This window comes from Tympanuchus pallidicinctus, unplaced genomic scaffold, assembly GCF_026119805.1.
Source record: "Tympanuchus pallidicinctus isolate F22 unplaced genomic scaffold, pur_lepc_1.0 scaffold11, whole genome shotgun sequence".
Lineage (NCBI taxonomy): Eukaryota > Metazoa > Chordata > Aves > Galliformes > Phasianidae > Tympanuchus > Tympanuchus pallidicinctus.
The window spans coordinates 15,406,478-15,433,510 of NW_026294627.1; the positions used below are offsets into that span (position 1 = coordinate 15,406,478).

A 27,033-nucleotide genomic window follows, 5' to 3' on the forward strand; every position below is an offset into this window, starting at 1 on the left:
GGTATTGCCACAGGGAAAGATGCACATAAAAAAGCAACACAATGTGTCTGTACGAGCAAATCCACTTACAGCTAGACCACGAGATAATAATCTGCCATGAGTAAGGGTCAGTGTGTTTATTCATGGCTCCACTAAAGTGAGTGAGTCTGCTGGACATATGATGATTACAGCATCCAGTTCCTGACTTGCCTTAGCAGCTGTCTGCTGTGCAGGTATGGTGGGAAAGAGCACAGTTCCATGGCTCCACATTCTTTCCACCCACCTGAGACAGCAAGAGAGGCAGGAGCTCTGTGCAGCTCTCTCTCATTCTCTCACATCGAATGCAATGAATTGCCTTCTCCCCTCCCAGTTCTCTTGTATCACTGTTAGATAGGCAAAGGTGTAAGTCTTCCTGAATTATTGTATTTGGAACCAATTACCAAATCATGCTGCTAAAAAAACTCCTAGCAACCAAGCAATTGTGATGTGTGTGGATGAATCTTTTCTTCATGCAGTAATAGTAGTCAACAAAGCCTTGAACTCATTCAGAAAGCTTGTGAAAGATAAAGGAAGATCATCAAAGGAAGATATGTCTGTTTGCCTGCTAGAGTAACACACACACATGAAATAGTTACGAACATACATATGGGAGCATACTCAAAGAATTTGTTGATAGCAACATCCTTCACTAGGAAATGTCAAGAACCAAATTACTATGATATGCAGTGAACAATATGCAAGGAAAAAGGACTTAGGTAAACATCACTGACGTTCTTGTTTTAATACATCTATTTTGTTTGCAGAGTGATACTGGAAATTCATTCTTCCCAAATCTCCAACTCTAAATTGGTTAGAAACAGGCATTCTGAGTCCAACACAGCATAGACAACCCAACTCGTGAGTAAATATAATGTGTATGTCTACTGGTATTGAGAATTAGCATTAATGGCAAAGACAGGTTCAGTAACTGGGTAGGTGAAAAACTAAGTTCTAACTGCAGTTTAGACAAGTTAATTTGTTTTTATTATGACTGTCTATGAGACCTATCATCAAACTTGTTTTTAATGGCAAAGGAGTAGAGAATATAGGAACTGGAATTTGATTTCAACACAAAATGGGTGAATTAGGGAAAAGCTTGCTTTGAAACTGACTCAGCTTTGCAGAAGAAATACAAACCCAGGTTTATTTCATCGGCAAAGGCATTGTGGATGCTCAGAGTGCGTTTATGACCCTCATATAGAGGGTTCAACACTGAATTTCACAAAGATCCATGTTCCTATGTACTCTGCCCCCAGCCCCGCACTTGGTGTCAATCATTGACTTCAACCGGAGCCTGAAAGGGCGGCAGGAATGTCGTGAGTCTGTGTGGAATTTCACCAACAGCAGCCAGCTGTGCTCTCCATTTGGGAATCAGTCGGCCAACTTTTCAAGTCCTTGCAGTCAGCTTGGTGACATTCCTTTCTTCAGATGCAATGCAGATGCTTTTGAACACCACAGCCAACCAATTCCATACTGTTAGGAAATTTTACACATCCATAGGCAGTGCCCTTCTCATCCTGGAGAAAACGAGAAGAGGGAAATGCAGGGCATACGAAGCCCTGGCATCTGGTGAGGGATCCAGTAGCCATCAATCTGGCCTGTAATTGTCTTTTCATCAAAGGTCTGGCACAGCTGCTGTTAGCTTCTCCCAGCATAAACAACATCCCCAGCATGGCTCTGCCCTTCCTGCCACAGATGCAGAAATGATTCACTCTCCAGATAGAAAAGGTGTGGGAGGAACACAAGTCCTAGTGTGGTGCAAAATGCAAGGAACTCTAGAAGTGGTGAGGACAAGGGTAGCTGTATAAAGTACCTGTGTAGAGAGGTAAAGAGCAGGAAGAAAATGAGGAAACTGTGGGGAGCGCTGAGGGAACTAATGAAGCACTTCTCCAGTATATGGGAGAAGAAAATCCGAGAGACATTAGTGCAAAGTGCAAAAATCCCAGAGGAGCACGGGATGGGAAAGCAGCAGTGGGGCATGTGGGGAGGAATGAACCGTGTGTACAGTCCCCATGAACCCATGGAGACTATAAACTGCCCCCTGCCCTTACATATATCAGTGCAAGAATGTTTTGCAACCATCCAGCACCTCAAAAGGGTGATAAGTCTAACAGAAAGTTTCCTATTGGTGCCAGTGGTAATGAGGTCTGTGGAGCCAAAGGCAGCACATTTCAGCTTTTCTCCATCCACTCACACGTTTTGGGACTGCCAACAAATCTTTTTGTATCTGCACCTCATTTTCCCTGTCTGTTAGGAAAACTGAATGATTCCCACGTCTTGGAAGGACTAAAGAATCTCTGGATGAATGGCTCCTTCTGTGTGCTATCATTATTTTAAATTGATGCCTCAAAGCCCACTGACACAGTTTGGCATTGATTTAAAGGAAGTCTGTATTTGTTTCTGATAATTTACTGTACCTACTTTGATGGTCTGGTATTAAAGTCCTTTGTAGCTCTACCCACTAGAAAGCTAATTATTTTTTAAAGAAGTACTATCTACTTTTTGTGTTAGATTGATCTATACAATTTAAAAACTATTGAGTGTTAAGGAATTTATATTGCCATCTTTATAACTAACCACACATATTTTCAAGTGAGCTTATCAAGAAAAGCATGCATTTAATGTTTTTCAGCTGTTAACCTGAACCTAGTGTTTTGTTGTTTTCTGTTACCAGTTTGGAATACAGAATAAGAAATCTCTTTCCTGTGATTTAATTGGCTTACAGGAAAAATAAACTCTGGAAAGCAGAAAAGATGTCTCATTTCATGAGAACGCAGACATAAGTTATTATATCAGTGTAACATTACAGATAGCTTTATCCACTGAACAGCTCACACAAAAAGGAAATCTGAGATATTTTAGATAAAACCCTGAGAGAAGAGACAAAGATGACTCACACGACACAGACTGTAATCTACTCAAAAGAAGCCCAAATAGCTTTCTTTGAGGTGGCTGCTTTCATTTAGTTACCTGCTTGCAGTTAATGCCTGGTCAGTAAAGCTAAATGCCACGTTTCCCGAAAGCACCACGAGAAATGTGTCTACTAGATGGCTCACCAGAGAAACCTGATGGAAGCCTGCTGATTTGGGAGCCCTGACTGCAGCAGGGGGGTTGGAGCTTGGTAATCCTTGAGGTCTATGTTTCTATGATTAATCAGAAGACTGTCAGCAAAATGTCATATAGATGCAACTGTCGCAGCAGAGGGACACACACCGCACAGCTCAGATCCTCAGGGTTCGTTAGGAACCGATGTCCATTTGGTTGCAAACTACAGTGAGTCACAGAACCTTTACCACAGTCCTAACCCTTCTCACAGCAAAGTCACCAAGACCTTTTCAGGAAGCCTCACGGTGTTTCCCTCTTAGTAACTGATAGAGATCCTCCTTGTCCTAAGGCTGAAGTTACTGCTAGAGAGAATAAAGGTACTAACCAGGGATTTCGACAGGGCTGTCAGCACAGTATCCTTGAAAATAAAACTAGATATGTTACCAGCATCCCAACTTAGAAACATAAAGGCTCCCCTTCCACCCAAATGGTAGAATTGAGTCAGAAGTTGGGATGGGATGGGATCCTGGGCTCCATCAGGAGAGGGGTGGTCAGCAGGGAGAGGGAGGTGATTGTCCCTCTCTACTCGGCTCTTGTGAGGCCCCACCTGGAGTACTGTGTCCAGGTGTGGAGCCCTCAGGACAAGAAAGACAGAGAGATCTTGGAAAGGGTCCAGAGGAGGGCGACTAAGATGATCAGGGGGCTGGAGCACCTCCCCTATGAGGACAGGCTGAGGGAGTTGGGCTTGTTCAGCCTGGAGAAGAGAAGGCTGCGGGGTGACCTCATTGCAGCCTATCAATACCTGAAAGGAACCTACACCCAGGAGGGGAGTAAACTCTTCAGAAGGGCTCACAACAGCAGGACTAGGGGAAATGGATCCAAGTTGAAGGAGGGAAGATTTAGGTTGGATGTTAGGGGGAAGTTCTTCACAAGGAGAGTGGTTAGGCCCTGGAACAGGCTGCCCAGGGAGGTTGTGGATGCCCCGTCCTTGGACGTGTTCAAGGCCAGGTTGGACGGGGTCCTGGGCAACCTGATCTGAATGTGTACGTTTGGTGGCCCTGCTAGGCAGGGGGGTTGGAACTACATGATCCTTGAGGTCCCTTCCAACCCGGGTGATTCTGTGATTCTGTGATTCTGTGTGATTCTGTGAAGTTAGAACTTCTAATGGGCTGCCTTATCAGAAGCAATAGAAGGAAAAGCAATTCTTCAGAAAAGGACATCCTGCAAAAAAGTGTCAGATCAGATAGCCTTTGAACACATTTTAGGTTCCCAACATACTGCACGTTTTAGGCTAGATGTGGGACTAAGAGGAAAGCATTCTTCTAAGATGCTATCAGATCTGACAGAGCCTATAGAAGCAGGAAAATATAGTAGGAAGATTATCAGAAAAATACTGACCATGCTAATGAGCTTTGGATCAGATCTTTCAACAGGACTTGGCTCTTTCCCTGTAAGACTTGTTATTATGACTAAATCTGCTCAGAAGGAAAAGATAATAATAGCATATAATTTCTACTGATTAAATCCTGAGAGGAAACTGAACATAAAACAGAGTAAAGGAAGAGATGGGATAAAAAATGGGCACTGACATGTGTTCAGAACTACTATTAATGTGTATTCAAAGATAATTAAAATAATAGTACAGATGGGCATGGAAGTACAACTGCGGATAAGAAGACGCATAGTTCAGAGGAAGAGAACCAGACAGACTGCAGATTGACATCAGCAATGCGCAGTGAATAAGGGACAGCCAGTATAAAACAGGAAAGTCAAACTGTAAGAGAGATTTAACATACACACTGAAATAGACCACGGTGGAAACTGGTATAGAGGTCAGCTACAGACAGAAGTGATGAGCTTCTTTAAAAAAAACTGTTTGTGTCTCTGTTTTTATGAAGTCTGGTTTTGTACGGAACTGTGGGAAATAGGTGCCAGAAATGACCAGGAGTTAAGTAAGGCCATGTTAATGCAAGGCAACGGCACACGGGGAACGGCCGCTGAGCAAGAACATTGCAGACAAGCATGGGGCAAGTATTCGTTAATCTTGCAGGAATTGATGGTGCACTTGAAAACTCCAATTGCTCTTGAAAAATACATAACAAGAGACCTTCTTTAGAGCAGTGATGATACCCCTACAGATGGGTACGGATGGAGCAGACTGTAGGAGAAACACGACCAGGTTGCACAAATGTTCATGAGGAACGCAGCGTTCAATGGCAAAGCCAGGAACACAATTCTCATCTCCCAGATTGTGAGCAGCCATTGGGTCATGCTGTCAGTAAACAAGTAATGAGGGGATGCCACGCATGAAGGGTCATGCATGAGAAAGGATGCCCAGACTCATGGTTCCATGCTGTTGTCTGGACACAAAGCTCTAGGAGATATCTGTAAGATATCCTAGGTCTTGACCTTGGCAATCTGCAGAAGTCTAGCCTTTGACACTCCCTTAACACACAGTCATTTTCAGTTATGCTGTAAGCCCAGTGCTGTGTTTCATTATCCTAAATAAACTGCCTTTCATGCAGTAGTGCCAATTGAGCTGGCCTTGTACTGGGTACCTGTCACAGCCGTGTGGTGCCATAAGCTCTCCTGCTCAAACTCTGCCAGCAAAAGTGGCAGGTGCTCAGAGCCAGACAGGCTCCAGAGGCAGCCTCACCTGTTTGGATTGCCTGTGGGAAGGAAGCAAAGTGACAGTTTGTCAAGGCACCTGAAAGCAGCGTATGAAACCCCTGCCAACAAACCTCGTGTATTTTCTTTGGAAGAGAGAGAAAAACTGAGCAGAGAAAAATCTACAGTCACACCTCTGTGTGTTCTGGGAGCCGAGGTCCTGTGTGCTTTGCACTTGTTTACTCATCTTTATCAGCACAGAAGGATGCCAGAAAACTGAGAGAAGGTATTTACTGTTTTCTGTGAGATCAGTCAGTTGCATGAATAAAATGACGTGGCCTGAACTCTATAGATCAGTATAATCACAACCAGGACAGATGAGTGGGGGCAACTATCTCCATAGTCTGACCTTTGCATTAGAAACATAAAACTGTGTGTTGAGTCTTGTCTGTAAAGTTTTATGAAAACTGGGCCCAGGACTACAGCCCCTAAAATGTTCTGGGGAAATTCTGAGTGACATCTGCATAGGAGCCTGTGAATGTGAAGAACCTCCAACAGTCCATAATGCTCAACTAGAATATGATCAGAGGGTAATGTGGCTCAAAAACAGTGTCCAAACTGAAAGACATTCACTCTAAGCGTGTTTCACAGCGGTGTATCCCTGTTAGATGACTATAAATATCACTGCTTGTCTCCTGATCTTCCACACGGTCTTTCAGCCTACAGCCATTTTGAACTTTCTTCCCACACCAGCCACTGCTGTTACCAATACACACTTGTTTGTCTAAAAAGATCCACAGCAATCCTACACTTTTGCTTTTGCTCTCTGCTTTATATTACATTTGCATACTGTGTTAAGAGCTCATAAATTCTGAAGACTACAATTAAAAAAAAACAACAACCTTTCAGTGTTAGGGGTGGTTTTATTCATCATCAGTCACTAAAACTGCAAGATAGGTAAGAGGTGTTTGCAAATAATTAAAATACAGAATTTGTTCATAATGAGAATCACAAGTTGCCTATTGCTGTAACATTTTAAATAAGTAGAGTCTTCTGTGAGTCTTAGAGCACCAGAATCCCAAAGATAGTGGTATTATTATCCTGTAAATCAAAGTGAATAGAGACACATCAGTCGCAACAAATTGTCAGGCACCATCTCACCAGGGCTGAAAAATACTTCAAGAGGCCCTTGTTTCTCTGTCACCATGACTACAAATATTGGTGCCCTAGCCGCGTCTTGCTCCAGGTGCTGTGAATTCAGGTATTTGCAGTTACTCCCCATGCTCTTTGCACTCCCTTCAGCCTAATAAAAACAGTCTTATTTCTCTTTCATCTGTTCTCCCCTTCTCATACAATCACATGTAACTCCAAGTGCTGGCGCACTCAGTGCCAAGCCCTTGCTGTGTTTGTAGCAGTGGGGCAGGCTCAGGATACGTCACGAGCTTCTGTGCACACTGAGTCTGTTTAAATATCTCCTGAATACATAGCAATACAGATGTGCAAATTTAAAGTTATGGCTTTTTAAGAAGCCTTGTACAATGCTGTGAAACCCAAGCAAACTCTGCTTTTGTGTGTCACAATTTCCTTGGCCACTTTGCATTTCACAGCCAGTGCAGTTCTCCTCTTTGTGCCCATTTACTGGAAACTTACTGTTCATCTTGACAGAGGAGAGGGGACACCGAACAGCTGTGCTGGTCAGCTGTGCTGGGTGTCTGTCTGGAGGCGCCTCAGACACCACACTACGAACAGTGCCGCTCTCCTCCCAGTTTCTGCCTTTGTTTCTGGTGAGGAAGTGATTTTATGTCTTGTCCATGACTGACAGTTTCATACCCATGCTGTTGTTGCTGTTGTTTTTAATTGTTTCTTCTCCCAAAGTCTTTGCTCATATTACCTACTTTTTTTTTTTTTTTTTTTTTTTTTCAGATGTGAAAGGAACAATTCTCACTAAATCTGCTTTCAGCACTTTCTCTAGTTTTGGGGCAATGTTTTCTTTCTTATAACCAGGCTCTCATTCAAGGTATAATCCAAAGCTTTTCTTTTCTGCCTTAGTATCTTCTCAAAGTGGCCCTTGCTTTTTTATCACCGGGTCTACAGTCTTTCTATGCGCTCTGCCCATTCCTTTCTTCAGCAGCTGCAATTTGCTTAGTTACACTGCAGGTTCTCTTGTACTCCCTTTACCTAACTTAAAGGTTAATCTACCTTCTTTTCCCCCACACTTTAAGGACACATCTCATTTCTTAATCCTTTCAGTGGCTTCCTGCCTCCTCACTCACAAGGAGCATTCTCCTCTCTGGAGTTTCCTCTTTTTGCTCCATTCCCCTCCCTTGCTTCCTGAGAGCCTCCCGAGCTCTCTTGCCACAACACCTCTGGGCTCCTCTCAGCCATTCCTTTTTAGCCTGCATTTATTTTGGTAGCTGCATGCGTGTACAGTGAAGTAATATCAGTTTTAAAGAGAGAAGAACTTAGACACTGGTTGATTACTTGACTTCTAAAGATCATCATAGAATCACAGAATCATAGAACTGCTCAGGTTGGAAAGGACTTCAAAGATCATCAGGTCCAACTGCAACCTGACCATCCTACCCTAACTAACAGCCCTCTGCTAAATCATGTCCCTGAGCACCACATCCAAACAGTTTTTAAACACATCCAGGGATGGTGACTCAACCACCTCCCTGGGCAGCCTATGCCAGTGCTTCACAACCTTTTCTGTAAAGAAGTGCTTCCTGATATCCAACCTACACCTCTCCCCTGGCACAACTTGAGGCCATTTCCCCTCATCCTGCCACCTGTCACCAGTGACAAGAGACCAGCCCCGCTCTCGCTGTAAGCACCTTTCAGATATTGGAAGAGAGCAGTAAGGTCTCCCCTCAGCCTCCTTTTCCCCAGCCTGAACAGCCCCAGTTCCTTCAGTCTCTCCTCATAGGCCGTATTCTCCAAGCCCTTCACAAGCCTTGTTGCCCTCCTTTGGACCTGCTCCAGCATCTCCATGTCCTTTCTGTACTGAGGGCCCAAAACTGAACACAGCACTCGAGGTGAGGCCTCACCAGTGGATGAGTTCCCGAGTACAGGGGAAGGATGACTTCACTACTCCTGCTCACCACACCATTTTTTTCTTGACCATGTTTGACTCTGAATTCTTTGGGAATGAGATCAGTGTTTTTGAATTTGCAAAGCACTCAGTTCACCGTTACAGTGCCATATAAATGCTTAGCCCCTCATAGTTATAGTAGCCAATGGCTGAGACATGCTGTACTGTGCTCTGGGAGGAAGCAGACAGATTTCTGTGCGTCACACAGAGGAAAGCAACAGACTGTGTTTGTTCGTTAACTGAAACGTTTCAGTGACTTTAGCTTGAGCAACATACAACAGTCTTGGAGCCTATATGTGCCTCAGTGGAGATTTCAGATCAGATCTCCTCACAAAGAGTGACAGACACCCTGGTAACAGTGATGGTCGGGGCAAAGTGCTGATGTGGACACATGAGACTAGAAGGCATGACCCTGTCTGCCCCTTCACCTTCTGGAACCTTGAGAAACAAATACACCCAGAAAAATCATTATGTCTTGAAGTATGAAATATCTCTATCATTTTCTCTGGGTTTATTGTTGCATCAAGTTCAAAGGCCCCTGGGCCCCCTACCACTACATTAAGTGGAGCATTTGCTGGAGCAGCGGTCAGTTCTATCCTAATTCAAGGATGCTCCTAAAGGGCCACAGTGTGTTAATGCCATGCAGCACCCAACATTCTCTTCGTCTGTCTTATTTTCATAATTAAGCAACTGGGCAAAGCATGGATCAGCCCTGACCCACATCTTCATACCCAGACTCACCAGAACCAGTCAGTATCACACATGTAGTGTGATACTGTGCTTTGACTCTGTTCTTTTACTGGGAAGACAGAAGGTGTCAGAGTGGCCTACAGCGACATCACGTCTCAGGTCACCGCCTGTCCACGCAGAGCCGGAGCACCGTGGCCCAGAGATGCTGCAATGTGGAGCTGGTCAAAGGCCAGTGGGCAGACGCTGGGCCATGCGCTGCAGCTGACCCTGCCTGAGCAGGGCTTTGGGATGGATCATCTCCAGAGGTCCGTCCAACTTCAGCCTGTGGCTGTGTGAGCTGCGCCCTGCCCATGTTTGTGTCACCTACTGCCATGCATTCCTCCTAGGCAGCAAAGAGAATTCCTACACGGCCTACAAAGCCCTTTGTCTGGAGTCAAAGGAGGAAGGGGGAGGGACCCCATTCATCCCGGAATGGAAGTTCAGCTGGAGAATTGTTCTTTTCCTAACCTTATTCTCCTATTCACGTTTTTGATGACTAACTCTTGGGAACCCGGAGTACAACAAGCTGAATTTATTCACAGTCCGAGCATTATGAAAGCACCCTCTGAGGCAGTTTCCTCTCACACCGCCACCCCATTGAAGGCAGCCCTGACCTTCGGGGACCACCCTCTTCAGGAATGGAGGGTTATTCAGCCTGCATCCTGTTCGAGAGCCACACACCCCTCCCGAGTGGCCGGCTCGCTGCTGGAGCGGGGCCTGCCCCGCTGTTCTGTTGCGGCCCCGCTGCGGTTGCAAGCCGCCCGCTCCCGGGGCCGGGTCACAGCCGCGCTGCCTCTGGGTGTACGCACGCTTCTGAAGCGAGATCGATGCCACAAACCTGCTGGCAGAGGTGCCGGCGACGTGGCTGGCTTCAGAAGGAAAACACACCCTTTGGGTATTGGCTTGCATATCATTTACCCTCAGCAGAATGCGTGTAGGAAGCAGCGATCTGGCTCCCGCTAATCCTTATTCAAGATAAACCCTTTGAAGTTGGTGCGCGCTGCACGCAGGGCCAGCTTGGCAATTTTGCCAAGTCGGTGAAACGTTTTGACAGCAACCGCTTTCCTCTTCCCCAAAACAACAACTGACTCTTGTTCTGCCCATTTTAATCCTGAAAAAGAAAAAAAAGACAACACACAAAACCCCACAACCCAGCAACAAAAAAACACCAGACAAAGCCCCTCATCATGTTTCAGCCTCGCTCTGCATTACGGTGGGAGAGCACCATTGCCTCTGCAAATTCCCTCATGCATGCATGCACAGTCTCACTGCATACGAATCCCCTTTTTGCAGTGTGCAGCCCTGTTGGGCTGAGCATGGAGTCTGTCCTGGGTTTTGCACTGGTCCCAGGAAGAGTCTGGTGCAGAACAGGCTGCAGAGCAGAGAACAGACTGTGCTTGCTGTTCCTCATGCCAGGGCAGCGTCATACCAGTCCTTCCTTGCAGAGAATCACAGGAATGTAAAGCTGGGAAGGATCTGGGTTAGGCTGTCCCTCTTCACTCTGATACACGTTTGTCCAGTCTTAAAAACTCCAGAGCTGAGAGTAGATGGCATTTCTCCTCAGCAGCTTGGCAAAGGTTTCACACTGTGTTTGAGGCTCTCACTCGAGGCTGCCCTGTGTTCACGTTTTCTAGGGGGTTTCTTTTTCTGACATGAATAAAATTTCTTGCATAGATTTCTGAAGATTATACAGTAGCTTGAATGGGAAGGCTGCATGTTTGGAAAACCTGGACACATCCCCAAGACCTGTGCTGACCTATTGTCCAACTCGTGTGCCGGAAACCTGACCAGGAAGCAGGAATGCAGTTGTGCGGTGAATACACAGCAAATTCACAGTGTCCCGAAAGTATGGGATTCACTGCATTATAAGCAGCATATCAAGTTATGGAATCAAAGAGGAAGCCCAGGCTTGCTGCTTGGGCACTACAGAGCACGACAGAAGCGGGCAATACACTGACAATGACCTGAAGTCAAACAGCAGCAATTCTGTGATGCCCAGGTTATTATAAACTGACATTACTGTGGATTGGGGCCCTGCTTCAAGTTCCAATGGTCCTTCGCAGCCTCGCTCGGCCCTTCTGGGCCTTAACCTTCTCTTTCTTCTCCAGTTGTTTTTTTCTCCCCATTCAGGCTCACTGAGCACACACAGGTTTGGGGGGATGCTCTGCACAGGAAGGCAGCAGCCCTGTGTTTAGTTTGACATTCTCACGGTTATCTTGAGCACAATGATGTATTGCTGCCCCATGACGAGGGGGCAGAGTATGGGAGTGAGGAATGGGGGCAAATCAGGAGGTACCAAGCGAGATGCACAGGAGGAATGTGTGATTTTGGGGAGCAGCACTTACCTCCTTGTCTTCCACCAGTCCTCACAGTCACACTTTTATAGCGGGGCACAGCTCTTTGCATAACCGCAGGGTGACCTGACCTGGAAAATTGGGAATTTGACACCAAATAATAATTGGGTGTTTTGCTCTGGTTGTTTACACTCTAGCCAACAAGCAGTTGTGCTGGCCATTGAAGTGGCCCTTTGGCTGATTCTGAGCTGAAGTGAGTGGTGGGGCAAAAGTCACAGAGTGGTGCTGGTGGGGTGGCAGCAGAGCAGCGGGGATGCCCATACAGCTGTGGTCATTCCCCAGCACCCTCCATCCCCTTATTGCCTCTGCTGCCACTTGAGCACGTCACACAGTGACATGGGCAGCCCTTCAGTGAACCAAAACAAGGAACCCATCTAGCTGAAACCAGTCCTCTGGAATAGAAACAGAAGAGACCGTTTGGAGCAGGCTGAGGGGAGGCCTGATGGTGGCCGCAGCTCCTCACAGGGAGGTGTGACAGCCACAGGGAACGGCATGGAGCTGCGTCAGGGGAGGGGGCTGGGGGTGAGGGAAAGGGGCTGCGCCAGAGGGCGGTGGGCACGGAACAGCTGCCCAGGGCTGTGGGCACGGCCCCAGTGCTGGAGCTCAGGGAGCTCTGGGACAGCGCTCTTAGACATCGGTTTTGGATTTCAGGTGTTCCTGGGTGGAGGAAGGGTCTGGATTCAGTGATCCGTGTGGGTTCCTTCCAACTCAGCATATTCTGTGATTCTGTCATTTCCAGTGCCATCATCTCCCCAGCGTGGCTCCCCGACCACTGGGGGCAGCTTGGTGAACCCTGCGACCCTGCACTACTGCCAGAAAGTCTCGCATCATCCCCAGCCTTAGTCACATGAAACCACAGCCTGACAGCAGGCAGTTTCCTCACACCTAAATTAAATTAACTGCATTCTCCTATTTCATTTCTCAGCACAATCTGCCACTCTGAAGGGAAGGCTAGCAATTTTTCTTGAAAACTCACATTGTTTTGTTAGCAAATAAAGAAACGTTTGACACAACATCCACATCCACCATGTCTGCCAGACTGGCAGGGTTTTCTTTCTTTTCCCTGGCTCTTTTCCTCTTTTTTTTTTTCTTTTCTTTTTTTTTTTTTTTTTCCCTTCCAGTATTATTTTCTTAATTTAGTCTGAACCTTCCTTTAACAGCAAGTCAGTGATTTGCTTTGAGCAAAACAATTTGCACACTAGATTTATTGTTTTCCTGCTTGGATGTCCATCTTGTAATGTCTACTGCATGGAAACCCATCCAAGTTCCTTTCTCTCTGTTTTCCTCTTTACTTTGAGCTTTGTATTTTGAAGGAAGTTGATCAAACTGAGCATTCTTGTGAACTTGAGCTTGGTTGCCAAGAATGTACGTGATTCATCCCCCTGTAAGGAAAAGCGCTGGCAATAAAACGTTCCCCACTGCCTTTCTTATTTTACATGCAAAATACTGTTAGCACTCAAAACAAGCGAATCTTGTTACTCAGAACAAAGTGTTACGCTATTAATTGCACGACAACTAGAATTCTTAAAATACTTTCAGGCTCTATTCTTAGAAGAAGGAAATATCACCAGCAGAGGCCTTGAAGCTGATGAGATGCAAATTGTGTGCACTTGTAAAGCACAGTGAAAACTTACCTTGTCTCATACCCTTCATATTGTTACCTTGCCCACAGCAGGACCAAATTCCACGCTTCACGCTTTGCGTTACAGATATTTTAGCCCTTCAGGAAAAGAAAAAATAATTTCAGGGGGGGAAATTGTGCTATTTGCTTTAATGAGGAAAGCAGAGGAACTGAATAATCTGCTCAGCAAGAGTGGTTTTCCATCCTACTTTGTCCCTAGAATCATGCTGGTGTGACAGGACCACATTTTGGCTTAGCGGGCTCCCAGGTCAGCTCCCACAGCTGTGGTTCATGGACCCTGCTCTGCTGTGTGCCCCAGAGAGAGGTTTCCATCTGCTGAGCAGATACTGGCACATACCTCCCTATGAGGTCACAGGGATTTCTTATTGTTTGACGGTGGCTTTACATTAAAAATGTTTGGTGGTTTTTATTTTTTTTAATAGCTAGGAAAGCAGGATTCTTCTTTTCTGGGAGTCTTCCTTTAAATCTGTGGTATTAGTAAGAAATAGCATTGCCAGAAAGCCAACTGTGTCCTGGGTTGCACCAAAGCAGCATGGCCAGCAGGGCGACGGAGTGATCCTGCCCCTCTGCTCTGTGCTGTGAGACCTCACCTGCAGTACTGCGTCCAGATGTGGAGTCAGCAGTACAGGAGAGACATGGAGCTGCTGGAGCACATCCAGAGGAGGGCCACAGCAATGACCCAAAGGATGGAACACCTCCCTGTGAGGACAGGCTGAGAGCTGGGGCTGGAGAGAAGAAGACTCCAGGGAGACCAAGAATTGGCCTTTTGGCATCTAAAAGGGCTGTACGAAGGAAGGGGACAGACTCTTCAGTAGGGTGTGTTGGGATAGGACAAAGGGAAATGGTCTGAAACTAAAAGAGGGGAGATTTAGACTGTACGTAAGGAAGAAGTTCTTTACAATAAGGGCAGTGAGGCACTGGAAAAGGTTGCCCAGGGATGCAGTGGCTGTCCTGTTCTTGGAGATACCCAAGGATGGGGCTCTGAGCACCTGATTGAGCTGCTTGTTGCAGGGAAGTTGGACTACATGACTGCTAAATGTTTCTTCCAACCCAAACGATTATATGACCCTATGAATCAATGACTGGGATCATGGGATTGCAGTCCCAGCAAGGAACAAGGACTTGTTTGAACTGCTTGAAGGAAAGAAATCTCCCACAGCTCAGCTGTCAGCATCCTGTGCGTGTGTGGAGGAGGGAGCTGTACGACTCACAGCCCGTGGAGAACAGAAGGATAAACTTCAGCACCCCCAGAAGCAGGTGCATGGCCCGTTCTTGGCAGCTTTCTATAGCTGAGCCCAGCAAAATTCCCAACTTCAGAGCCAGCAGCTCCACACTGCTCCGCATGAAGACAGACCCAAGTCAGAAACAAGCAATCAGCAGCAGAGCTGCTGCACTTTAACAGCATTTGGCACCCGCCTCATACACCAGAATTGGAATGTAAGACTTTAGCAATAACTGTGCCCTGTGTTCTTAGTATTTCATTTCTATATTTTCAAAACACCATGCTTAGCTAATTGCTCAGTGTTAGCAGCAGAACTTTCACAATCCTTGTCTTTAAGAATTTCACCTTCTTTCATATATGGCAACTCTTTTCTATTTTTTGTTTTGTTAAAAATTCTGATGCCTCTATTTTAAGGGTCAAATATTCTGAACACAGCATTAAACTGGTGTATTGGCTGGTAATTATTATGTCTTTGCGTTCCTCACACCCAAACAAAACACCAGAGCATATTCCAGCATCTCATTGCACAAATGTAATCTGAGAGGTGTAGAAGAGCCATTCTCTTGCCCTTCTATGCCTTAAAGTTTTATATAAATGGATTTGAATCATTCTTAGCTTTGTAATAGGAACAACAAAGCATAAAGCTGACTGCAAAGTACTGTCAAGCTCACGTCTTTTTTAGTAATCCATGTCTTTTCAAATAGCTGCTTTCTTTCCTTCACTTTTCTTCATTTGCAAGAATTTCCCCCAACAATTCAGTGAGGCACTTTTTTGGGGGGAACGTTGTTCTTTCACAGGCATTTTGTGAAAACAAATGGAGCACTGCACACCGCAGCGGGAACTGCCCCAGTGTGTCACACAGAACGTCACGTTGTGCCGCTCGCTGTCAGAAGGCAGCTCTGGACAGATGTCACTTTCTGGCTCCAGCTGCAGCCCAGAGCCGCCCTTTAGCACTGTTCCCTCTGCCCTGCTGCTGTGCCTGCGGAGCTGTGCACATGAACCCTTATTTCCCCATTGCAGGCAAGATCAGCAAGATCATCAGAAACAAACGAAATACGCAGGCAGCGCTAAGCCACGTCACTGGAACCTCTGTGCAGAGCTCGTCACCACTGGCTCAGCCAAGGGCAGGCAGGGACTGTCATGGCAGCGTGTGGTAGGGGACACAAGAAGAGCAAAGCAGTGGCTTCCCCCTCACAGCAGCCTGGACGCAGTGTGGCGCCTTTGACTTCCTGTAGGGGATAATCTCCCCAGCACCTTTTGCCACATGCAAAACGCAATGTGATAATGTACTACACCCAGTAACAACAGCCACTGGTGCAAAGAGGTGACTCCCTTCTTAGTCAAAGGAACAGGTGTGCACAAATTTTCCATTAGGTTTATTTTCAAAGAAGTGGTGATGGGGGGAACCACTGTGATTCTGCCTCACGCTACGCCCCCGAGACTCTCTGTTCCACTGGCACTGTTCCCACCGCTATCGTAGAGAATATGTCAGTGTTTCCACTAAGCTGCAGCTCTGAGGGGCTGATGGTAACCAAGCCGTCAGAATTCATCCTGGGCTCAAACTCCACGTTTTTTAAATTCCCCATGATGGATATTTCCTTTCTCGAAACATACAAACGAAAAAATCAAGTGGATAGTGCAATATGTGCAATGCAGCATTCAGAGAGGAATTCAGTTTTACGCTGTACTATTCAAAATGTTGCAGACAGTTTATAGCAGCAGAACATTCTGGTATTAAGCAGCAAAAAAAAAGGTGACAGAGTTGTTTCCTGGCCTACACACTGAGCCACAAAAGACATTTCTGAGATGCAGATGGATCTCTGGGTGCCGAAGCTTTTCTTTACTCTCAGCAGGGCTTGCCACATGGAACTACTTATTCTGGAGAAAAGTTTCACTCAACTCTTCATTGTGATATTTCTGGAAGCAGGACACATGTAACGGATCACACGACATCACCCTCAGCTATGAAGGATATGGCACTGCTCTCAGAAACTTCCTGCACACTTGTGGGAGCCCCAGAACAGAGCCGAATAAAACATGGCTGCTGCTGTGGCTGTGTTCTGACAACAGAGGATGTGTGTCCCAACAGATACGCTGTCAGTATAGAATTGCTGTGACATGCTGCAGACCCCAGGAGTTTCTCAGTGCTAAGACCTGATCCTGGGGCAGGAAAGAGAATGGAATGTCAGTTCTGGTGCGTGGGATTCATCTTTGTCATTCTGTTGTTGTCAGTAGGAACTGTGCACGCCACAGGCTGGAAGCTCAAAGAGATGTACGGCGAGCTGAAGAGCAACATACCCAGGGACCTGCTCAGACACTCAGATCGCCTGGAACTCTCTGCTTAGAAGAAAAAGCATGACTGTCATTATTGTTCTTCCACGGGAAGAGAGAAGAACAGATACTTAGGAGGGAGGAGCTGGACCAAGCATTAAGCTCACCTGTTAATAGTTATTCATTGAAACATTCCCATGAACACATGAACAGGACCATGTCAATGCCATGTAGATGCTCATCTGCTCAGACCTCTTTGTGTCTTGTTTGAGGACGGGACTTTGTTAATCCAGGAAACAGCCAGGGAGGGGATTTGTCTGCGCAGGAAATGTGGAAGACAACATTAAGTACATCTCTACCAGGTTACGGTGTTGTGAGGGGACGTGCCGGCTTCACCCCAGGGCTGCTGGGGTTGGTGCTGTTGCCCTGCTCAGACAGCATCGGTGTTTCCAGAAACCTTTACACAGGGTTTCCCAGGGCTGTTACCAGTAGTGGCACTGGGACGTGCAGCCACACGGGCTCAGAGGAAGGGGCCTGCGCTGCCCAGATAACTGCTTGCAGTGAATCACAGCGCAGCCCGCTCCTGCTGCTGCCCGTCCTCTCTTCCAGACGCATCTCATGCGCCATTCCAAACATTTCCACTGGCTGCAATACCAACCCACTTTCCTTACAGTGCACAAACATTTCTGTACTGAGGTAATACAATGCACACAGCAGGGGGGAGCAAGTCTATGGTGGAGTATTACCCAAGTTATAAAATCAGTTTATTACTCTATTGTGTGCCTAAACTTTCTGGAACATTGTAACAGATGTACTTTATAGTGAAATGACAACACCTCTTAATGAAATCCAGGTTGAGATTCTGGCAACATTTCTTCCCTAATTTTATATTTTGTAACAGACTCGACTACCCCACCAGGAAAAAGCAATAGAACATTTAGAGCATCCCACCATCACACCTTAGCGTACAGCTGCATGGAGAAGAAAATAACTCTACGTGAGAGAACACAGCTTACGTTTTCATTACTTGAAACTCAATTCTGTCTTCCTCTGCTGACAGTTACAAGTTCCAGTTTGCTCTGTTCCTTTCAGGTGAGATTCACACCAGCACTACAACTTTTGCTGGACCCCTCTTGTGCTACATGCTGTATTTCTGACTCACACTGCAAACATTTCTGCGCGGGGTTGGCCTGAAGTGCTTCCCATGTCCCTCACTGCTGCCTGCGCTGGGATCCGTGCCCTGAGCGCACCGAACGCCATGCACGCCCTGAGGAACCCACCACAAGCATCAAGATGTGGGGCACAACCCAGCTGCCTGCTGTTACTGCGCCTCTGCTGACTATGGATGAATGAGAGATTTTTAAAAAGCTTGTTTTTAGTCACATACGTTTGCTTCAGGAGATCATTTCCGACATGGAACAGCTCTGCTAAACGGTGCTCCTTCCTCAGCAGTACGTGAATGCTGCAGGTTTTCAGACAAACATCCGCAGGAATTGAAAATCAACACCAAAATAACAGAGACGTGATAACTCTGATCTGCCTAATATTATTCTTGGAAACGTTTTCTTCTGAAACGGAATAAAAGGCATCCCGAGGCTGCTCTTTTGGGAAGCACCTGATCTGTACCGTCTGCAGCATCATGAGCAGCTCTGAGCAGGTCTTCCAGCAGCAGCACGGGGCAGCCTGCATGCAGCACCCATCTCTCTGCAGTGTGCTAAGGCCACGTGCACCAACCTGGCTCCTTTTCCATAGAAGATTCCAAAGCCACTCATGGCTGCATGTTGACTTTAGGTGGCTGCTCTTGGCTCTGCAGGAAGTGCATGCTGCTCACAGCTGTTCTTTGAGGAAGCTCTCTGTGGAGCAACTTCAAGGGGAAATGGTTTTAAGTTGAGGGAGGAAAGATTTAGGTTGGATGTCAGGGGGAAATTCTTTACAGAGAGTGGTGAGGTGCTGCAACAGGCTGCCCAGAGAGGTTGTGGATGCCCCGTCCCTGGAGGTGTTCAAAGCCAGATTGGATGGGGCCCTGGGCAGCCTGGTCTAGTATTAAATGGGGAGGTTGGTGGCCCTGCCTGCGGCAGGGGGGTTGGAGATTCATGATCCTTGAGGTCCCTTCCAACCCAGGCCGTTCTGTGATTCTGTGATTCTGTGAATTTACCCAAATTTTACAGAAAGCAGTGTTTCACTAACGTGGTGAAATCATGAAGCTTGACCTTCATCACAAAGCTTTGTCTGACTTTTTAGATGTGATGGATCCAGATCACAAAAGGACATGCACGTGAAGGTATTCACCTTGAAGCTGAATGAAGACTCCCATTCAAATTACACCCAATGACACCAGCATTACTGACAAACGCTCTCATGTAAGAAGTTAGCACGTGCTGGGGATCCAGGAGCATTCCTCAACTACATGGCTGACGGCATTTATGCACTCTTGGCCAATGCAGATTGCACCACGGCTTCAAACTCCCTCAACTCCTTGGCTTTCCTTCCCTTTGGGGTGTGAAACAGCTGCACCTGATCCACGACCTGAATGCACTCAAGCACTGAGCTGCCCAGCTGTGGTACCATCCGCACAGGGCTTTGCTGTGAGCCCATGCTGACTGACTCCCCTCCCCACAGTACATGAGAGTTGAACAGGACCACAAATCCCAACAGTTATGGAGTGTTTTATGATCCCAAATCATCCCAGTACAAAACAGGACAGCGAACACCTTAATCAAGAGAAGCTTTAATGAAAACTGTTCTAAAGGTTGTTTGAAATCCACACTGACTTTGGTACAGAATGCAGGAAATTAAGACTGTAATGAAATCTAATCTACATAGAGCATTCTGAATATAAAGTGTACCTGTGATGAATCATACGAATCATATGAATCAGAATGGTTTGGGTTGGAAGAGATCTTTAAGACCTAGTTCCAACCCCCTGCTATAGGCTGGGACACCTCCCTCTAGACCAGGTTGCTCACAGCCCCATCCAGCCTGGCCTTGAATGCCTACAGGGAGGGGGCATCCACAGCCTCGCTGGGCAACCCATCCCAGTGTCTCAGCACCCTCACAGTAAAGATATTCTTCCTACCATCTAGTCTGAATCTACCCTACCCAGTTTAAAGCCATTTCCTTTCATCCTGTTGCTACATGCCTTTATAAAAAAATCCCACCCCGGCTTTCCTGTTGGCCCCTTTCAGGTACTGGAAGGATGCTACCAAAGCACAAAACACAGGAAATACCAGCAATCACATTTGCAAAGAAAACAATGTTGTTGCAATGTTGTTCTTCTACCAGCAGGTAAAGCCTGTCTGCAGTAGCAACTCCATCAAATTTGAGTTTCTGCTTTCCAAGCTGACTGCAGAGATATTCAGAAGATGTTTATGCTCTTGCCAAAACATGCTAATTTCCACAGTTAAGACAAAGACCAAGTCCTCTTGTCAGGACCATCAAACATGCTTTTCTGGACACATGCACAACCATGCTAATTAAGGACTAACACATAATTGTGGTTAGCAAGAACTCACAAACGCAGCCTGCAAGCCATGGGAGCCTTGGGAATCTGAGCATAATGTGCTGCAATAGTTGCGGCTAAGGCAGCTCCTTGGAACTGAAATGCAGGTCCAAAAAGCTCAGTGTTCCTTGTTCTGGTCATCTGTTACAGCTTTCATAGTAGCTGTGAGGTTTACCTTTTCCACTGATTTTCCAGGCCCATCTGTGCCACTCATTTCTATATTTTTCTCTTTCCATTAATTTTCATCTTCTCTTTTGTGCCTACAAAGTTTTAAGTAACACAACATCGGCTGGCTTCTTTTGTTTCCCCCTTTCAATCACAACTTACACACAGTAATTGTTTCATTGACCAGGACTGGCCGTGCTCTTCCCTGCATGGCTGCAGCAGGTTTGCCCAGTCCTGTACCCCAGAGGCACCAATGCTTGATCTCATTCATACCTTTCTGAAATGTCCCAGTAAGCAATTAAAGTTCACTATTTACAGAACCACTTCAGTGGGAATGTGTGCTAACAATTCTTAAGGCAGAAATTCACACTTCTGAAATCACCTGTTTCAGTTCTCAAGACACTCATATCTGGAAATGTTTGATTCAGAATTTGGCTATCTCTTTCCAGCAACAAAGGCCAGAGACTCACTCACATATAGCGTCTCACTCCAGCTCACAACCTCAGCTAAAAGCTTTCATTTTCTTTCAGTGCGTACCAGGGGGGGCACGCACAGAACACAGCATCTCAGAGAAGCAAGACATTTCTCAACACTCAGAATCTAAGAAAAGGCAAAGAGCAGGTGAAGCAATTGACCACCTCGCTGCCAGCAGGGTCAGACTCTGCTGCATTCCTCTCCCCACCACACCTGGGCACGCACTTCCACTTCTCACCTTGCTCCAGGTCTACAGCCACGGGATCTGCTCAGAGCATGCCAAATGCAATACAGTGACATAAAACCAGCTCCCAGCCATATAGCTTTCTCCTCAACTAGGGAATTTCACTTGTTTTTGGAAGCATCCAATAAGGGACACGCCTGGCAGAAAGGAGGAGAAAAGAAGTCCCGTGACTGAGGGTAAGGACAGGCAGCAGGGAGCTGCCAGACTAAGCCAATAACGTGTGGGACCTTGGCCTCACGTGGTGGGAGCCCTTCACTCAGCGTTGTGCCATCTCCAGCACAGCCTGCATTCTGCACGCCAGCCTACAGAGCACATCGCTGCATTTCCATTTCCAACTTTCTCTTCCAAATGCTTATGAATCTGAAATTTGATTGTTAATACAGCCCACAAATAATAAATTGTCATGCTAGAATTCTCTTAAATGCGAGCACATTAGGTCATTTTTCACATAAATCAAGCATTCAAAAGCTTCTAACAGAAGGAACTACTTAGACTCATAACAGAGCTGTGCTTTATTTGTTACAGCTGTTTTTTTATGATACCTGATCCAAGACATAAATCCTTTTGTTTTGAAAATGGCCGTCCAGATATTGAGCCCCAAGCATATATTAAGAGGGCAGATATAATTAATTTTAGCACTGTAATAAACTGCATCGTTGCCTGGGAAATCAAATCCTACGAATGGTGGCAAGGCTGAGTCATTCCCTTTGATAATAAAATGATGACATGTTATAACTTAATACAGACCAAAAACTGCACAATACTGTCCAGGCTACCAGAGAAGAAAGTTAATGAAAGCTGAGGGTGCACTCCAAGAGGCTGTTGGTGCTCTTGCCCTGTATTAGGAGTGCCATAAATCAATTGCTGTTGGTTATATTAGAGATGAACTGGTTTTTATTTATTTATTTATATTTTTAAGATTTGGACTGATGAATACAAGAAATACTTATTTTCCTTTTCTTCTCCTACATATTCTTTTAATAAATAATTCACTGAAGTCATCTACCTACAGTGTTCGGAAACACTGCCGCATGAGGTCAGTCTGAGATCTGGGACAGCTCAGCTCTGAGAGAGACTCCCTGAGGTCCTGGGGACCTCAACGCTGCGTGTAAGCATCACCATGATGAGACAGAGTGAAGACACAGCCAGATTTCCCAGTGGTGACCAGTGACAGGAGGAGGTGCAACGGAACTGAACACTGAACACAGACTGAGATAGCAGAAATAATAATAATTAAAAAATATATGTTTATACAGGGAGGGTGATCACAAGCACAGGCTTTGGAGACCTTCCAAACTGAACTGAACACCAAAAGCAACAGGCTCTTGCTCCGAGTTGAATTTGGAACATTCTCCTGCAGAGTTCCCTTCTGACCTCAGTAATTGTCTCTGATATTTGTTCATCCTGCATCTGTGAACATTTGTGAATTCATACAGGGAAGATTCAGATTGAACATAAAGGTGTTTTTTACAATAAGGGAGGCGAGGCGCTGGCACAGGTTGCCCAGAGAGGTGGTGGGTGCCCCATCCCTGGAGACACTTAAGGTCAGGCTGGACGGGGCTCTGTGCACCTGATGGAGCTGCAGGTGTCCCTGTTCATTGCAAGGAGTTGTAGTAGGTGGCCTTTAAGGGTCCCTTCCAACTCAAACAATTCTGTGATTGTTTTCACGTCATTTTACAGAATTTTTGTTTTACTCTTGAAATAAAAAATTCATGACACTTTATGAAATAATTTGAGTGTAAATTCTCTGGAAACAAATGAACATTCCCCAATTTTGATACAATAACTCACTTTTTTAAGTTATCACATCAGAAACACACACCTCCAACACTAGCCTGAGACAAAACACCAAACTTAAATTTAACCTAATACAAGACTCTATTCTTGGAAAAGCCAAGCCCAGAAATGGAAAGCATATGTGGTTGGTCTTTCCAATACGTAATATTAAGGGAAATTCTAAGTGCAATTTACCCCTTTCTAATTTATTTGAACCCACCAGTAGCTGCGCTGGCTGATTATTTCATTTATTTACACTAGGCAGCTGTTTTTCTCCATACAGTTCTTCTCCATACAGAAGGAAGCTTTTTCCAAGGAGCATCAGTAGCTCACTAAAAGCTTTTCCACGCAACAGAAACCACGGGCAACAGCTTACAGAATGCGTGTGTGCCCGGCGCTGAGCCCTGCAAGAAGCCCGCGCACTGCACGTCACCCCGAGCCCAGGAGGAGCGCAGTATTTCCTTCGGATCACGTCACGGTTCGGGCTGGAAGGAGCTCAGAGCCCACCCGGTCCCAGAGCCACCACGTCAGGCTGCCCAGGGCCCCCCAGCCCGTGGGTGCCTGCAGGTTGGGGCACCCCCGGCTCCCCGGCCAGCCGTGCCAGTCCTCACCGCCCTCTGAGCGAAGCCCTTCCCGCTCACATCTGACCCGAAGCTCTCCTCCGCCGGTCCAAGACCACCTCAGATCCGTACAGGTTACTGGGAGGAGACCCCCGGGCTGCTCTACCCGCCCAGCATTAGCGGTGCCGGCACGGGCTGACGCCATCCGCCGGGCCTAACAGCCACCGCGGAGCGCTGCGTTACAACCGCCCGGCAGCGCGGCGCAGCTCCAGCCGCCATCTCTCTCAGCGGCCACGCACCGCTCGCCCCCTCGGCCACCTTCGCGCCTCTCCCGCGCGCACCGCCGCCTTCGCTCCACTATCGCGAGAACCGGGCGCGCGCCGCGAGACATCCGGGCCGTCGGCTGCGGGACGAGATGGCGGTGGAGTCGCGCGTCACGCAGGAGGAGATCAAGAAGGAACCGGAGAAGCCGATCGACCGGGAGAAGGTGCCGGGGCTGCGCCGGCCCGCCGCGCCCGTGCCGCCGCCGCAGCCGTTTGCGGGGCTGCCGGGAAGGGGGGGGGCAGCATGGCGGGGTTGGCGCCGTGAGGCCTTGCGGGGGTTGCGCGCCTTGTGCCTCACGCCGCCTCTTCCCGCCCGCAGACGTGTCCGCTGCTGCTCCGCGTCTTCACCACCAACAACGGGCGGCACCACCGCATGGACGAGTTCTCCCGCGGCAACGTGCCCTCCAGCGAGCTGCAGATCTACACCTGGTGAGCTGGGCCGGGGCTGCGCGTGGTGGGATTGCACTCTGCCATCTCCTTCGTCGTTGCTGTCAATCTGATTAACGTGGGGCGCCGTCCTCCCGCAGAAGCAGCTGTCCCGGGAGGCTGGGACGCTGCAGCACGTGTGCGTTGGTCCGGGTCAGAAAGAGAAACGGCTCTTCTTTCTATGTGTGCGGGTGGAAGGGCTGCAGCGCTGCTCGTGTCGCGTTTGCGGCGAGCAGGGAGAAATCCTTTCGTCTGCACTGTAAATGCATGAATTCCCCTCACAGCATTTTGAAGAGCATTGCTTTGTTGAATTGCGTTGCTTTATAAGCACTGTCTTTCCTCCGGGGTTTCTGCTAGAGCTGTGACACGTGCGTCACTGTGTGTTTGAATAAATCCACTGTTGTCCCTAACAGAGCACGCAGTTCTGATGTATTTCTGCAGGGGGTTTATGAACTCAGTGCAGGCCGTTGATGATGTCTAAGCCATCCGCAGAGCAGTCAGGGTGGGCAGTCAGCCAGCCGTGGCACAGAGCTCAGGGAGCCTGCAGTCCTCAGAGCTGCTTGGGCGGCTGTGGTCCTTTTGTTTGTAGAGTTCTGAAGTTAGTTTTGGCCCTGTTCTGGTTGAAGGGTGCAGAGAAGGAGGAGTGCCATCTGTTAGGGCAGAAGTGGAAGTACTGGTGGAAAACTGCTCGTGATTATTTGTTTTGCTTTGATTTCTATGCTTCCTCTAAGAAACCATTTTAACATTAATACCAACTTGAATAAGGAAACACATTCATTGTAAATGTATTAAAAAAATGCAAAAAAGGTCACTTTTTTGAGAGACCTGGAAGAGCAACGTTGATCCGTACTGGTTGTTTGGAGTGCCACATTGTTGTGAAGTAAGTGGCTCCCTGTATAGCTGAAATATGTGAAGTGTTACTCTTCTTCATGTATTAACAGGAAGCATGCAAAGGCGAGGAAATGTATGTTTAAGCTGTTGCAAAATACCAGTTCCATCCTAAATGGGCACTGGAAAGCTTTTTCGATTGCTGCTTTGAGAAGGTGAACCACTTGGGTTTGTTTGTTTGTTTAACGTAGGATGGACGCAACTCTGAAGGAGCTCACCAGCTTGGTGAAGGAGGTGTACCCAGAAGCACGGAAGAAGGGCACGCACTTCAATTTTGCAATTGTTTTTACAGATCTCAAGCGACCGGGCTACAGGTAAAGGGCATTTCTTCTCCGGAACAACAGAAGGCTTGAGGAAGCACAGCAGTAAAATACAATACTGATTTTAAAGTCAGGCGTTCACAAATAATATTTCTGAATTTCATGATAACAGACTGCAGGATTGTCATTATGAACTCTGCGTTTTGACTGGTCACTGCTGTAGTCTGTGTTCCCTAAACAGTGAATGTGTTTGCTTAGCCACCTGGAGCGCTGAATTGGCCACCAGCTAACCGTGAGCCCAGTGCGAGGTGGAGCTTCACTTCCGGTGATCTGAGACTGCTGTGCAGTCTGTGGGGCTTCAGCTCTGTGTGAGGGGGCAGGGGGTTCTGTCTCGTGTTAAGATGGCTGAAGGGTCCCCACCCCTGCGCCCTGTCAGAAAGACTCAGTGTAGCTTTACTTGGTGCAGAAGAAAACGCTGTGGATGTAGTGAGGTACGGTATGGAGCACGGCACGGCGAGGTTGGAAAGGCTGATGCTGCTCCTGCATTAGACGTGCAAGGCCTGGGCTCTGGTAACTAACTGCCTTTCATCTCCGTGCACAGGGTGAAGGAGATCGGCAGTACCATGTCGGGCAGGAAGGGCACAGATGATTCCATGACATTGCAGTCCCAGAAATTCCAGATAGGAGACTACCTGGATATAGCCATCACGCCTCCCAACCGCGCACCGCCGCCTTCCAGCCGCATGAGGCCATACTGAGCTGTTGCTGCTTTGTATGATTCTATTTTCTGCTTATTCCTCCTTGCTGTTCTAAAGCAGGCTTTTTTTATTGCCTTTATTGCAAAGTAAGAACACCTGAAGACAAAGCTGAACATCAAGGATGTAAGTCACATTTTAAACCTTTTAGTTTGTTTAGAAGGAACACTTAATCTTTAGCAGTGCCATCGCTCTGTCCTTGATTGGTTCATAGTTTGCAGAGTAGGTTGGTGTGTCTCGTGTTTCAGGTTTCCATAGAATGCGACCAGAATGACTACAGGTGTTCTGTAGTTCTGTCTTGTGTGGAATAAAGATGGCTGTTATTAATCTTTTGAATCTGATTGTGTGTGTGATTTTTTTAAAACTATTTTAAGCAGACAAATTCAGAAGTTGGCTTTTAAGCAGAAGTTAAAATATTTGGAGGGCATTTACTGCCCATTCAAAAAAAAAAAACACCAAAAAACCCCACACCAAAACAGCTGCTTTGTTTATACTGTATGTTACTGAAGTGGTGGATGTGTATCATAGGCGTTATAAAACATGGAAAGAGACAAAAAGATGAAAGAAAGGCCACCTTACTTAATGGTGCAAAAACGACCTTTCTGTACAGGGGTGGTTTGCTTTGTGTGCCCTGCTGTGGGTACCTGCTGTGCCTGAAGGTAGGAGTGGCTACAGAGTAAGAGA

The 27,033-nt window shown here is 46.9% G+C and overlaps 1 protein-coding gene and 1 long non-coding RNA gene across 2 annotated transcripts; one reads left to right on the forward strand and one right to left on the reverse strand.

Moving 5' to 3' along the window:
- Nucleotides 1-6,513: 6,513 nt before the first annotated feature.
- On the reverse strand, nt 6,514-24,061 carry LOC128074878 (uncharacterized). Its single transcript, XR_008203494.1, has 4 exons — nt 20,654-24,061; nt 17,147-17,296; nt 14,077-17,045; nt 6,514-13,564 (listed from the first exon to the last, which is right to left on the reverse strand). It is a non-coding gene; the product is annotated as an uncharacterized LOC128074878 (long non-coding RNA).
- SAP18 (Sin3A associated protein 18) lies at nt 24,050-26,685 on the forward strand. The gene is made up of 4 exons (XM_052671169.1): nt 24,050-24,184; nt 24,340-24,449; nt 25,526-25,648; nt 26,196-26,685. The coding sequence occupies exons 1-4, from the start codon at nt 24,113-24,115 to the stop codon at nt 26,350-26,352; spliced, it is 462 nt and encodes a 153-aa protein (XP_052527129.1). The 5' UTR covers nt 24,050-24,112; the 3' UTR covers nt 26,353-26,685.
- Nucleotides 26,686-27,033: the final 348 nt, after the last annotated feature.

What these genes read in the sequence shown, in the direction of transcription:
- SAP18 (XM_052671169.1), top strand. Translation starts at nt 24,113, where the DNA reads ATGGCGGTGGAGTCGCGCGTCACGCAGGAGGAGATCAAGAAGGAACCG. An exon ending in GAGCTGCAGATCTACACCTG is followed by an intron (nt 24,450 to 25,525) that starts GTGAGCTGGGCC and finishes TGTTTAACGTAG; the next exon opens with GATGGACGCAACTCTGAAGG. An exon ending in CTCAAGCGACCGGGCTACAG is followed by an intron (nt 25,649 to 26,195) that starts GTAAAGGGCATT and finishes CTCCGTGCACAG; the next exon opens with GGTGAAGGAGATCGGCAGTA.